General features: G+C 31.9%; 2 protein-coding genes across 7 annotated transcripts; one reads left to right on the forward strand and one right to left on the reverse strand.

Moving 5' to 3' along the window:
- The first annotated feature begins 655 nt into the window (after positions 1–655).
- Tm9sf2 (transmembrane 9 superfamily protein member 2) lies at positions 656–6,761 on the forward strand. Of its 2 annotated transcripts, none has more exons than XM_083083379.1 (15): positions 656–1,035; positions 1,375–1,442; positions 1,555–1,648; positions 1,729–1,864; positions 2,443–2,564; positions 2,641–2,764; positions 2,854–2,984; positions 3,120–3,296; positions 4,102–4,258; positions 4,444–4,621; positions 4,751–4,910; positions 4,989–5,140; positions 5,233–5,344; positions 5,546–5,717; positions 5,787–6,761. In XM_083083379.1, the coding sequence occupies exons 1-15, from the start codon at positions 883–885 to the stop codon at positions 5,852–5,854; spliced, it is 2,004 nt and encodes a 667-aa protein (XP_082939505.1). In that variant the 5' UTR covers positions 656–882; the 3' UTR covers positions 5,855–6,761. The 2 variants fall into 2 exon arrangements, with proteins under 2 accessions (XP_082939505.1, XP_082939506.1); XM_083083380.1 differs by having other exon boundaries at positions 4,114–4,258.
- Positions 6,762–6,979: 218 nt separating this feature from the next.
- On the reverse strand, positions 6,980–12,570 carry Acn (apoptotic chromatin condensation inducer acinus). Of its 5 annotated transcripts, none has more exons than XM_083083378.1 (10): positions 12,390–12,570; positions 10,447–11,827; positions 10,112–10,199; positions 9,903–10,013; positions 9,589–9,790; positions 9,295–9,503; positions 8,989–9,213; positions 8,630–8,890; positions 8,099–8,229; positions 6,980–7,633 (listed from the first exon to the last, which is right to left on the reverse strand). In XM_083083378.1, exons 2-9 carry the CDS (start codon positions 11,823–11,825, stop codon positions 8,110–8,112), a joined length of 2,595 nt encoding a protein of 864 aa, XP_082939504.1. In that variant the 5' UTR covers positions 11,826–11,827; positions 12,390–12,570; the 3' UTR covers positions 6,980–7,633; positions 8,099–8,109. The 5 variants fall into 5 exon arrangements, with proteins under 5 accessions (XP_082939504.1, XP_082939503.1, XP_082939502.1 ...); XM_083083377.1 differs by having other exon boundaries at positions 6,980–7,656; XM_083083376.1 differs by having other exon boundaries at positions 8,078–8,229.
- Positions 12,571–14,776: the final 2,206 nt, after the last annotated feature.

Genomic DNA, 14,776 nt, shown 5'->3' on the forward strand with positions numbered 1-14,776 from the left:
ATAGGTATGCTGAGGATTGAATCTGAAAAATAATACATGTAAATAGGCTTTAGGTTTACAATCAGAACGACACTCGTTTGCCCGCGAAACTTTCTGATTGGTCCATGTAGTAAAAATCCCTAAGCACGAATCGTTGCGAATGGTGTGCGTCACCACCTCTTGCGTTAACTAAGGGTGCTTTCCATTTAGCGACACAAGTCGACACAAGCATTATTCTATCTTTTTTCAGTGAATAACACAAACAAAGATAGAATGACACTTGTGTCGATTTGTGTCGCTAAATGGAAAGCACCCTAAGGCTGCGGTCAAGGGGACGCTGAAGATGCTTTGAAGCGTTTGATTGACCAATCTGATACTGAGTGATACTTTGACCGCAGCCTAAATGGCACGAAATTCAAAACTGACAACGGTGTCGATTTATGGAAGGCACATATGATACAAGATTGTAAAAAAATTCGTTTAATATAAATCAGCATCAATTTATCCGTTTAATATAATACAGCTCGTCATTTTCGTTCTCGACTTGGAAGGAGACAGGGAACACATCTGTCTTCTGTTATCTTTAATTAGCCGAATCGTCAAGTGACATGTATGACACACGCAGTTTCGCTTGTGTGCGTTATCTCCCCTCCACTGTAGTTGCGTGTGCTCGCGTCTCGCGTCTCGATTCTGGCATTACTGCATGACGTGTCATGGCAGCGTTCGAGATGTGATACGCGTTTACGTGCGCTCGCGACGACGTTTCGCACAATCCCTCGTAAACGAGAGAAACCCGTGGGGTGTATGATGCGATCGGACGCTTTCATGTAGGAGAGTATAGTATATTTTAGAACGCGAACGAGACGACAGAAGGCTTTAAGAAGAACAGCTATTGCGTCGACGATGACGGCGATAAGAACGACGACGACGACGACGACGACGACGACGGTGATCTTTTATACGCTATGCGTATTTCACGGTGCCTCGGCCTTCTATTTGCCCGGCCTGGCGCCTGTGAATTACTGCAAGGCCGGTGAGACTACTGCAACCTGCAAGGTACGCATGTATAAGAATTGCGACCGGTTGGTTATGACGGATCATGGATCATGAATGTCCGTGTCATTATATATTTTTGATGCACCTGCGCGCATACATTATGTCCTTTATCTTTTTTATTACGTACTAAATTTTATCTCTTATCTCCTTAATTATATCTCTTATCTCGTTAATTTTTAATATAAATTTCAATACAAGCAAATTGTATCAGTGTCTTATTTCCTTATAATTATTTTTGTCTCTTTTTCTAATATATCAAAGTAAATTTTGCAATTTTTATCTAAATTTTATATGCATTTAATTAGTAAAATTATATATGTCTATTTAAATTTGTTTCAGTCTCAGATTAAACTGTATGTAAATCGTCTAAACACGGAGAAGTATGTCATACCATATGAATATAGTCAGTAAGTAATATAATATTTAATCTATTTTTTAATTTTCTAATATAAAATATATAACTTTTGTAACATGTATAATTTTTGTACGTTTTTAATATTTTACAAAATTTTAATCTAGTTTTGACTTCTGTACGGTGGAAGATGAACCATCCCCAGTTGAAAATTTGGGACAAGTTGTATTCGGAGAACGTATACGGCCATCTCCATACAAGGTAGAAGCAATAAGATTCAAGATTAATTTTTTTAAAGCTTAATTTGCAAAAAAATTAATTAAAATATATTGTATTTTTAGTTGGAATTTTTAAAAGACATCAAGTGTGCCGCCACTTGTATGAAAGTATATACAGGAGGTGATGAAAACTCTGAAAAGAAGATACAGTTATTGAGAAAAGGGATAGCAGTCAATTATCAACATCACTGGATTGTTGGTAAAGTATCAAAAAAACTTTAAACAATCGAAATATATTTAGTGATTAAAATTGTTTCTTTGGATAAATTTTCAACTATAATTACTTCCCAGAAAATATTATTTTGTTAATATTAGAAAGGTATATTATTTATATTATTACAAAATATATATTATTATTTATTTATTTTAAAAAAATGAAAAAATAAAGAAATGATAAATGTCAATAAAATTATTTTGAACTCGTGTGTGTGTGTGTGTGTGTGAAAAAGAGAAAGAATGTATGTGTATGTGTGTGCACGTGTGTGTGATTTAATATACAGAAATATATTCAAAATATACAAAAATTATATAAATTACTTAAAAAAATAGCACATTTAACTTATATTTACTCAATAATTTTTTATTTATTTTCTATTAAATCATTTATTAATTTATTTTATTTCTTTATTCTAATTGATTAACAAACTTATATGAGAAAGATTATTGTAACATAATTCTCTTGAAAAGTTACAATTTTGTAATTACAATACTTTCATTGTTATCTATATATTTATAAGATTTTGCTAATACTTCATTAATGTGTTCTATTTCTGTCAGATAATATGCCAGTAACATGGTGTTATCAGTTAGAAGATGAACGACAGTATTGTAGTACTGGTTTCCCTATGGGTTGCTATTCCAAAGAGTCTAGATCTCAGCAAGATACTTGTACTATACATGTGAGTAAAGGAAGAGTTATTGAATTATTTAAATATTATAGAAATATTAAATTATATTTTTCTTTATGTATGTTAGGGTCCATACAACAAACCGAAAACTTACTATCTGTTCAATCATGTGAATCTTACTATAACTTATCATAGTGGTGCTACAGAAGAATGGGGATCAAACTTTAAGGATAACGGTGGTCGTATCATATGTGAGTATTCGTAAATTAAATTAAATCTAATTCAATTTTAACAACGTTTATGTATTAAAAATATTGTATTAATTATATATTTGTAATAGCTGCAAAAGTAGTGCCTCACAGTATTAAGCATCCCAGTGCAATTGATTGTGAAAGTCAAATACCATTAGAGATACCCAATGAGCTCCCACCTCGATTTGAAGTGAAATACACATATTCCGTTAAATTTGTGGTAAGTTAATATGAAATATGAAATAATAAATATGAAATAGTATGATAATATAAGAATATTTTAATAACAATTTGCAAAATTTATTTTTTATTTTATATATCATAATTTATTATTGTATATTTGTTATCATTTCAGAGAAATAACACGATCAAATGGTCATCCAGATGGGATTACATTTTGGAATCAATGCCACATACAAATATTCAGTGGTTTAGTATTCTTAACTCACTGATAATTGTTCTGTTTCTCTCTGGTATGGTGGCTATGATAATGCTTCGCACACTGCACAAAGATATCGCTCGATATAATCAGGTACTTATATATCACAATCAATCATTTTATAGAACTTTTTATTTAAATAGCTTAAATATTTTTTTAACTTTATAAATATTTTTAAATAGCTTTAACTTAACATAATTGCACATAATTTTCCCTATATTCTATACACATCCTTTTATTTTATTACAAAATGAATAAATAAAATACATTTCTAAAAGTCTTTTTGATAATAACATTAACAATTGAATTATATATTAAAAGGATATATTAAAGGGAGAAATTTTTTAAAAATTAATTTTTTTCTCTTTTTTTTTTATTAAAGATCTTATTTCACACAGTATATGTGTTTGTGTTGAAAGTATTAAAATTTAATGAAATTTTACAGAATTATTCAAAAATACAGACATATAGAGTGCACTACATTTAATATTATAAATACTTTGAAATATTTGATTGATCAATCAAGATAAAGAAATATTTGTTCTGTCCATTTACTCTGATTGATCAAAACATCATATGGAACATCCATAACTTAATGTGCTCTGATGTTTTTCGCAAAAAAACTTTCCACTTTTATATTAGAAATTTTAAATTTTCTCAAAATTTAGTTTTATTGAATTATGCCCTTTTAATTCAATAATTCAGATATCCCATACTAATAATAAGAAATGCTTTGAATAATTTAACCAATTGCGCAAAATTGAACAATATAATATATTTATAGAACAATATAACATATTTTATAAAAAGGTGAAGGTAACCAAATTTTTGGAAGGTAACCAAGTTTTCTTCACTTTTACAAAATTGTGATCTGTTTGTCTGTGTTGTGATAACGCAGGCCTACTTCCAGATAGAATCAGGAGAGGATGCACAAGAGGAGTTTGGGTGGAAATTGGTACACGGCGATGTATTCCGCCCTCCGCGTAAAGGAATGTTGCTTTCAGTTCTGCTTGGATCTGGTGTTCAAATGTTTTTCATGACGTTAGTTACACTAGGTAGATCGTATTTACGAAATTAATTAAGAATTTAATTTTAATTTAAATTTAAAACTTAAATTTAAAGATTATTTTAGAATTATGAAAAATTTTTAAGTTTTTAACATATATTAATTAAATTAGATTCATGCTTCATTTTTCTTTTATCTTTCTCAAACGATAAATTACAAATATTATAATTCTAGCATTCGCTTGCTTGGGTTTCCTTTCACCTGCTAATAGAGGCGCGCTGATGACTTGTGCAATGGTTTTATATGTTTGTTTGGGAACCACTGCGGGATACGCAGCCGCACGAATATATAAGAGTTTCGGCGGAGAAAAATGGAAATCCAATGTCTTACTTACATCCATGCTTAGTCCAGGGTAAAATATATAATTATAAATTTGTTAATTTTGTTGTATTTGAAATAAGAGATATTTGTCTCTCTTTTATCACTTATATTTGAGACATAGAAAGAGATATATATTATAAGATTATGTTTCCTTTTTCAGAATCGTATTTAGCTTATTTTTTATAATGAATTTGATATTCTGGGTTAATGGAAGTTCTGCTGCAGTACCTTTCAGTACTTTAATCGCGCTACTGGCATTATGGTTTGGAGTATCAGTACCATTAACATTCATCGGTGCCTATTTTGGTTTTAAAAAAAGAGTAATTATCGATTAATGTTACTTCACCATAATATATATATACAAATAACTATAAATAATATTATAAATAATGCCATAGGCTTTGGAACATCCAGTGCGGACTAATCAGATTCCTCGACAGATACCAGAGCAAAATTTCTATACGCAACCAGTACCTGGTGTCATAATGGGTGGCGTTTTACCATTCGGTTGCATATTTATACAATTATTCTTCATACTTAATTCCCTTTGGCAAGTATATTTTTACATTATATATATATATATATATATATATATATATATATATATATCTTTATTAATAAATAATAAATCACTTTTCATAGGTCAAGCCAAGTGTATTATATGTTTGGATTTCTCTTTTTGGTTTTCCTTATACTCGTTATCACGTGTTCCGAGACGACAATTCTACTCTGTTATTTCCATCTTTGCGCGGAGGTAAATATATATATATATATATATATATATATATATATATATATATATATATATATACACACACATATACATATACATATATATATATATATATATATATATATATATATATATATATACATATATATATATATATAAATAATGAGAGCTTGAATCTCTTTTGTTAAATATCATGTAATAAATAATGAAAATTATTTGTAGGACTATCACTGGTGGTGGCGCAGTTTTCTCACATCCGGTTTTACTGCTGTATACTTGTTAATTTATTGTATACACTTTTTCGTCACTAAATTAGATATTGAAGGCGCCATTTCCACGTTCCTGTATTTTGGATATACGTTTATCATGGTTTACTTATTCTTCCTCTTGACTGGTAAATATTATTCATTATATGTATACTTCTGCAGTATTTAAAAAACAAGCAAATATATCTTTTTTCCAGGTTCCATTGGTTTCTTCGCCTGTTTTTGGTTTGTGCGCAAGATTTATAGTGTTGTGAAGGTTGATTAAATAAAACTGGTGAGAGGCGAGAACAATGCCTGTTTCATGAATGTGGTAAAATTAGTGCAAAACTGATTGAAATGAGAATGAGCGATAGTCGATATTACATAAACTGGTATTAGAACAGAAAAGAAAAATTTGTTACGATAATAATGAGCGAATATTAATATACTCTTCGCGTCGTTATTGTTGAATTACCTCGTATTTCATCGTCATAAATAATAAATGTGATTTATTTTATTAATATAAAAGAGGTACATTTTTAGATACACATCAATATCGCGTTATCGACTATCTGACATTCTTCAGAAATATTTTTCCGAATAAGCATCTAACATACATTATGCATATTGATGTGTGTTTTAGATATTCGAAAAAATTATCTATTACACATAAGTATTTTACTTCATTTTTTTGTTTTTGGAACATTTGAAGAAATCTTATACAATGTGCAGTTACGTTTTGAGTTCAATATCTCTCGTAATATTAATCTTTGATGTTATATAAAATCTGACTCAGATTATTTATAGTTTATTTATCTATTTACTAAAGAAATGCAAAGATGATTTCTTTATATTAAAAATTGATAAAAGTATTAATGGTGAGGTACATGAGAGAAAAGTACAATTTCATTAAATAAAACGAAACCGTATCATGTTTTTCAAATTATATAAATTTACCCAAGTAAATGTGTATAAATTGAGAACCAATCTTAATCAGTCTCTCTTTCTTTTTTTCATTGTTATTACTAATATTTGTAATCGTGATATATATTTAATAGTCGATATGTATACTTTCTGTAGCTTGATTTTGTAAATTAAAATAATTACGATGTTAGCGTTGGCACCGACGAGGTATTATCTCGTCGGTGGTAATGTTATTAAGAAAATACAAATAAAATTATCGAATAAGTTTATATATTTTGTAGAGATATTTATCTTGCCGCGTTTCTACTTCGCGAGATATTTTTTGTTAGAAATTTATTAAATACAATTTTAAGAACATAACATACAATAGACAGTGCTTTGTTTTAAGCATGAATGTATTTGCTTATCCACGTTCTTCTTAATCTTTTGTCTACAGATGAATAACAAAGTTTCCGATAGATGTATTGTAAAAAGTAAGCGGTAAATGTATTTCTATATATCCTAGTAGTATATTCTCTTTTTTTTGTTTAAGATTTATTAATAATTTTACATGTGTCACACTATGGAATATCGGTTATATTTACATATATGTCTTCGTTCTGCGCTAGTCTATCGCACAATTAAAACACTGACGCGACGTTTTCAAGTGTAGCCACTATCAAAATTGAATGGTTGGTAGTCGTCGAGCTCGCTGAGATCGAAACAGACTATGAAGAAGAATATTTTTTTTAATGCAGAGATATAGTTTCTTTTTCATTCATCAAACGATGTTCGAGACAACGTCTTCACAACAATGTTCTTCTATAGTTCGAGCGGCAATATTTTCCAACCAGATTACGTCATATCAATCCAAATAAACTTGTCAATGTTTAATTTGTAAAAAAAAAGAAACAAAATAACAATAGAACGAAGAAACGAAAATTAGTCAATCGTGTCAAGTCCATTTCACATTCGACATGTGTCTCGTCTATTTTCTTCAAAGAGCTTCCCACGTTGTAAAATGTTTCATGTGGATACTTGCGAGTAGATGTCTCTCACATATGATCTTAATATGACGTAGAGATCATAAATCAGTATCACCTGTTGTGGTCGATGCAATACACAGTATCACTACACCATGTCTGATCTAATTATTGGCTCTCTGTAGGATAGATAAATGTTGACCTGTAAGAAGTATGGTTTAATTCTGATATATAAGGAAAGGAATTGGAAGGATTCTTGATAGTCATGCATCAAATCGTATCATTTGTAAGCGATTTGGAAACAAACTAAGAAAAGAAATATAAAAAATAGGATGAAGAGAGAAAACAATACAAAGGAAACTACTATGAAACAATTAAATTGTCTCATCCTTATGAAAGAAAAAAATCAGAACATAAATGTATTAACAAATGAATTATCAATTTATCATCTTGGATGTTTTTGATTAAAAAAAAATATATATATATATATATATATATATATCTGTGATAAGTAACATATAATAAAAAACAATGGGGATCTAGAACTACAAGAATGATTGAGAGGATTGATTAAAGTTGAATCAAGTTTAGGTTTGGATCAAATTAGGTTAAAGGAAAGGTACGTTTATCGTTGCCGATGATACATTTATCTTCTCTATTTTCTCGGACTACGTCGACGCCGGCCATCTCTATTTCTGTCAGCACGTCTCATCTCTTCTAATCTGCGCGCGTGTTCGGCCATGTGTTGCCGTCGCATTTCTTCCTTGACGACTATCTGTACATATCGTAAACAATTTTATATTTCATTGTTAATTCATTTATTTGCTTCATAATCCAAATTTCCGGAATGGAACATTTTTTAATCGACAAGGTAAAGGCTTAAGTAATAAAATTGTAAAACATTTTTTTAAAAGCATCTTACTGTACTTTATATTTACAATTCTATTCCGACAAATGTATTTCATAAGCTAGTAATCATAATTCGTCCTTATATTTAAGATCGTCTTAAGTTGAAAATGTTATATGGCCATTCATTGGCTAAACAAAATCTTAAGACGATTTAAAACCAGACTTAAGATGATCTTAAATATAAGAACGGATTATGAATACCGGCCATAATAAAATTAGATAACTTATATCGTTATTTCTTATAACTCTTTATTGAATTAACTTACTTGCTCATTCGTAAGTGGCAGCCAATATATGCAAGGTGTCGCCTTCGTCTTTCTGAAGAGATCATCCAGGAGCTTGGCTGGCGGCGGATCATCCTCCTTCTTCTTGAATTTACGAGCTGGTGCCGATAAATGCGCGTCCAATGCAGGGCTCCGACTTCTCGCTCGTCGCTTTTTGTCGTGTTCCTTTTTCTCACGTTCCTTCTCCCTGATGTGCTGTTGGCCATCCTCTTTACCTAAATCCCATTCTCTCACTACGGTCACCTAATATATGAACATATCTTGTTGACTCAAAATGCTCTGATGTTTTAAATTATCATGAGTGAGATTATGTTATCTTATTTGTGAAAATTCTCTCTTACTTTAGTTGTATTGATCTTTTCGTCGCGACTCCAATCCTGTTGCCATGGATCCGACGAAAGCGGCTCGGCTTTGCGAGCGACTGGTTGTTCCTTGGATGATTCCCGTGCAGCCTCCATGTCCTCCTTTGTAGCGTATTCCACATGGAGCTTCTTTGGATTCGACATAGGCCAAGAAATTCCGTGAAGTGCCTGTCTTGTCTCAAAAGCCTGATCCTCGTTGGAATACTATAATATTAGAATAACATGAAATATTCGGTTCAATAGTAATTGTAGTATTTTATATTTTATGTAATTCATTTTATGTACCTCAACAATGCATTTGGACTTAATCCGATCCATCCAAAATCCGTTCTCCACAATAGTGCCAGTACGCGAAAGAAGTTCCTTAATCTGATTTAATGTAAAAGGGCGAACTAGATTCTTAATCAGGAGAATATTAGTAGGTTTAGACGTAGGCGGACTCGGTGATTTTATATGTGGCATTTCTTTCACGATCGATATCTTCCGCCTTGTCGCTGTATAGGAAGAATTGAAACATTATATATTTCAGATAATATATAATTTATCGATATTAATAAGTTACAAATATAAATTACATACCAATGTGATTATCTGTTTTTCCATTGCCCTTTTTAGCAGTGCCATTCTTCTGTAAATTTTCGTCTGTTATTTTATTATCATTTGTACTGTCATTGGAATTGTGCCGTTTGTCATTACTTCTATGACGATCTTTATCCTCGTCGTCATCTTTCGAGAGACGAACTTCATTGATAGATAATGGTTTTGCACCCGGTACCAATGCCTATCGACATTATTGTTATTGAATTTCGATATTCATAAAAATAAAGATGATATATATATATATATATATATATATATATATATATATATACATAATAAAATGAATTAGTTACTTTGAGTGAATCAGTCGAGATAGAGAATGAAGGTGCAGTATCTGTAGAAAGCGCAGTTCCCCATCGCCGTTTCCTCGGCACACATTTAGGTTCTTGTTCGTTGCCGTTTTCCTGAAATACATATCACTTATATATAACATATATATACAAATTTAGAAAGGGAAAATATTTTTTCACAAGATTAATAGTGTTATAGAAACATCATATACCTTATTTTGACTATTGGATTCATTGTCGACGCTTGTATCAGCATCGTCTCTTTTCATTTCGTTCTTTTCAGATAATATCCTTGTTGAACTGAAAAATGAGATAGAAATTATTAGATTTATTTGATATATACATATAATTAAAAAATCGAAAGAATAAGTTAAATTATTTCTTTAATTGTCATTAAAAGTATTGAAATATCATTTAAATCAAATCTGCAGATAATGATATATGTTCAAAAATTTTTAATAATATCTATTATAAACTGTGTATTTTTTGTAGATAAAATTTCCTTATTAAAGAAAAATACTCATTGCACAAGGATAATTATTCTTACAATGATCTCTTCAAGTTGACTTTCACTGGCTTATGAGCGATCGTCTGAGTACCGGCTGGTGCAGTTTGTTCCGATTTTTCAGTTGTATTTTCCTCTGATTTATCCTGCACAGTTTCACACTGCTCAATCTCTATTTTCTCTACATTGTTTGAGTGAGAGTTTGTTCTTTCCGGCGAGACCGATCGTTCCTTATCGTTTTCTTGTGAATACTCTGTAGTTGGTTTCTCATCCTCTTCCTCTTCCTCCTCCTCGACATAAGGTTTGGAGACTTTACTATCAACAGTTTCATCTTCGGAATCAGGTGTATCAGAATTAGATGAATCTCCATATTTGTTTCGATGTTTTCTGCGAATCGCGCGTGGCGATGTTCGGTCGCTACTTGTTCTTCTTTTAGGACGCGACTCATCGTTAGAATCAGACGACGAGTCTACCGGACGATGCGTTTTCGCTTTATCATCTTCCTCATCCTCACTACTAGTATCTTTATGGACATTTTCCACATTAGTCTCATGACTGAATATTTCTGTTGATTTTTCGCTGATATCTTCCATAGACTTCTCTTCCTGAACGGTGACAGTGGCAGCTGGCTTCTCACAAAGATAATCGCTGTCTGCACTAGGAGTCAGCGCGGTTGTCGTGCTACCCGGTTTCGTGCTACCAGATTCGTTATCAACGATTTGGGCAGCGCAATTTGCCTCATTTGATTCACCATGCTGATCTATGTTTGGTTTATCGTCAGACAACAAGTTGACTGAAGTGGTTTCAGGCAGGATCTCCTTGCTATCACTTACCTCTTCGTTGGAGTCCTGACCTGGGTATGAAGAGGAGGGATCGTTCGGCTGTTCAGTGCTACTAAGCATTCTTGTACAAGAAACCAGTTGCTCATCCGCCGAGTCAGCCTCCTCTGCAACGCCCTCACCACTTTCTTGCCACTTGCTACTTGACTTAACACTTTTCCTACTAGAAGATGCTGTATCTGATGATGCTTCTGATGTGTTGCGCTGCCTACATAGCTTCAACTTCTGTATCTCGCCAGGTGATGCATCCGCCCTCGCTACTTTCCACACAGAGCCGCCGTTATCCTCTTCATTTTCTGGTGAGTCTGCCTTCACGTCTCTCTCAGTAGACGACACTTTTTCTTCGCGCCCATGTGGCGTCTGTTCCAATTCTTTACTTTGTAAGCGCGTTTGTACGCTTGTTTCCTTCTCAATTTCTTTGAGTGGAGCGGCGCTTTTAGCCGCTTCTTCGACAAAATTATCTTGCTTAGAAGGCGAAGTGGAAGGCGATTTCTTACGTCTACGCATTGACTTCCTCGTTGGTTTCTCAATTTTCTTCTCTGGAGATCCCTTTGCTTTATTTCTTTCACTCTTGCGCCTCATACCTAAAGAATAACAAAATTGTTATAATCATGCATATTTAATTTATCCAGTTATCTGAGATTACAACATATAATCATAAAATGTTTACAAATTATATCAATGTTTTCCCATGTAATCTATCATGATATAGATTTGATAAAATTTTTAATATAGCTTAAAAATAAAACATTCATCTGGAGTAGCAAGTTTTACATATTTTTCAACAATTGAGGCATCAAACGCACATATATACAAAGACGTATACACATTACATATATTGCCTCCATATTCATTTCGCGCGTCGCGATCTAATGGTGATTGGCGGAAATATGTAATCGCGATTTATTAGATCACAATCCATATCACTTGGACTGTCATTCAGACTATCATCTCACCACCTCTTTTCACAGATCAGTACTCAGGAATTCGTACGCATTGTAGTCAATCGCTCGCCGCAGCCAAGGTCGAGGTCTCCTTCGAATTCGTCGATCGATCTAACTCATTCCGGTTTGTGGTTATCAGTGTAAATTCGCGCGCGAGCCTCCCTCAGCGGCGGCGATGACTGCGACAGTGATGGTTACTCACTCGATTTTCTCGTGCTGCGTTCGTTTGTACTTAATTAAAGGCTTCGTGTCCGCCGGCAGCCTCGGTGACACATAAATATGCCGCGTCCTCGACGAGAAATCGTAATCCCGACGACGCTATTCAACAATTCCTTCGTTCGTTCGTGCAAGAGCCACCATACAACGATCGACCACGAATCCGCATCTCACTTGATAGCAGACTCGATGGATATTCACGATTCTGCATTTATAGTCCGTTCTTATTTCAAGACCTTAAGATGCTAATACAGCTCAGTGATTGGTGATTCATAACATAAATATAAGAACAAACTATGAGTATCGGCCTTAGAGAAAACACTAGCTGTGGCGTTTTCGAATCAGAGAGAAGACTGAGAGATGTCATGGCCTGTTTTTAGGTGATCCCTGAAAGCGATACTCCCTCTATGGACATTGAAAACGTGGACATGAACTACAAAGCCAATGTCCATGAATGTTCTCAGAGGGTAATATATAATGTGCACAATTTCTGGTTTTATTCCGTGCTATGTGCACGAAATGCCGGTAGCACCAGAGTATAACAATCATTATTTTGAAAATAATATATAAATATGATAAATAATAATTTTTATAAAAATAATTTTTATAAATTACTTACCTATATGTATATGTATGTGTGCCCATACGTTGTCCAAATGATTTTAAATATAAGAATAGACTATATGAATATCGGCGTATGTTACCGCCGGCATAGCTCTCAGGTTCATGAGAGTACTGAAACCTCCTCACCTGGCAAATGCCTTCGTTAAGGCGGAAATACAGGGGAGGAAAAATTGAGGAAAATTTTTTTATTTTTTTTATTTTTTTTAATAGAGTTTTTAAACAGAGAATATAATACATATAAAAAATATATATTACATAATTATAATATATACAACGTAAATTATAATTAATTTGCAATTACATAAAAAACATATTACAAAATATTAAATTATGTAATATAAAAATAATTACATTACAAATATATATACATATTACAAAATTTAATTCAGAATATATAAAATACAATGCATTAGAAATATGTATTACAAAATATAATACAAATTTAATATAAACTATCATTTTAAACTTAATACAAAATAAAATTTATTACACCAAAGTGTCCAAAGTATACGTATAATATAAAATTTACTAAAAATTTTTACATAGACCAGACAAGATTGATTAGTGATGATTAATTACGCGATATTTATTATTAATAATCGACATAGAATAATAGAATTTAATTAGTTTGATATAAATAACGTATAAACGTAAATAATCATGATCAAAAGAGTCATTAATAAAATTATTGATCATTTCTTCGATTGTAAAACAAAGTATTTGCATTATTGACGCATTTCGTGCAGACCATGAAAAGAAATATTTAAAACGTGTAAAGATAGAACAAGCTTTGATGTAAATCAAAGATTAAATTACAAAATAAATTGCGATTTAAAATTCGCGAGAAAACGCGACGAATAAATAAATCGACAATAATCGGATATTCAATTGCGAGATACGCATAATTTTTATAATATAATAATCGAATCAATAGACAGGCGTGCGGTATAATTATTATCACACAAATGTTGACAGACGAAGATATTTTAACAAACATTTGTGATCCGTATTATTTATGAACATAAAATTCACTGTCCGATTTATTTGCGATTAATATATACGCGACTTTATACGAATTTCACGATTGAGAATAAAATACATATCCTATTTCTCGCATGATTAGCTGAATAAGAAGAAATGAGCTCTATAAGTTCTAAAATATAATTAAAAATCGCGTTGTGGCCACGTTTAATAGAAAATAACGGAACGAATGATTTTCATTAATATAGTTATCGATCGTCTTTTAAATTATAGAAGAAAATATTTACACTACCAGCATTTTGCACGAATTAAAAACAATATTCAAAGACGTGGAAAGATAAACAAAGCTTCAATGTATAAGTCAACGATTAAATTATAAGATAAATCGCGATTTAAAATTCACGAGAAAACGCGACGAATAAATAAGTCGATAATATGCGGAATATTTGATCGCGATACGTATAATTTTTATAATATAATAATCGAAGCTCTCAATAGACACGTGCGCGATATAATTATTATCACGTAAATATAGAAAATCGAAAATATTTCAACAATCATTTGAAGTCTGTAATGTTTGTGAATATGCAATTCAGCGACCGAATTACTGCGAATTTTTATAAGATATATCGCGATTTAAAATTCGCGATAAAACGCGACGATAAATAAATCGATAATATTCAAAATATTCAATTGCAGATACGCGAATGACATACCGGTAATCCGATAAAAAGAGGAGCAACCTTAAAAATGGAGAACGATTAACAT

Source organism: Camponotus vicinus, unplaced genomic scaffold, assembly GCF_025532165.1.
Source record: "Camponotus vicinus isolate PSW18456_S1 unplaced genomic scaffold, iyCamVici1.0 SCAF_11, whole genome shotgun sequence".
NCBI lineage: Eukaryota > Metazoa > Arthropoda > Insecta > Hymenoptera > Formicidae > Camponotus > Camponotus vicinus.

Bases quoted from the DNA above. Each gene is read 5' to 3' on its own strand.
- Tm9sf2 (XM_083083379.1), top strand. From the start codon at position 883: ATGACGGCGATAAGAACGACGACGACGACGACGACGACGACGACGGTG. The intron at 4,259-4,443 runs GTAGATCGTATT...TTATAATTCTAG, and splicing joins CATGACGTTAGTTACACTAG to CATTCGCTTGCTTGGGTTTC. The intron at 5,141-5,232 runs GCAAGTATATTT...CACTTTTCATAG, and splicing joins TTCATACTTAATTCCCTTTG to GTCAAGCCAAGTGTATTATA.
- Acn (XM_083083378.1), bottom strand. From the start codon at position 11,825: ATGAGGCGCAAGAGTGAAAGAAATAAAGCAAAGGGATCTCCAGAGAAG. The intron at 8,891-8,988 runs GTAAGAGAGAAT...TTCATATATTAG, and splicing joins AAAAGATCAATACAACTAAA to GTGACCGTAGTGAGAGAATG. The intron at 8,230-8,629 runs GTAAGTTAATTC...CGATATGTACAG, and splicing joins TGCCACTTACGAATGAGCAA to ATAGTCGTCAAGGAAGAAAT.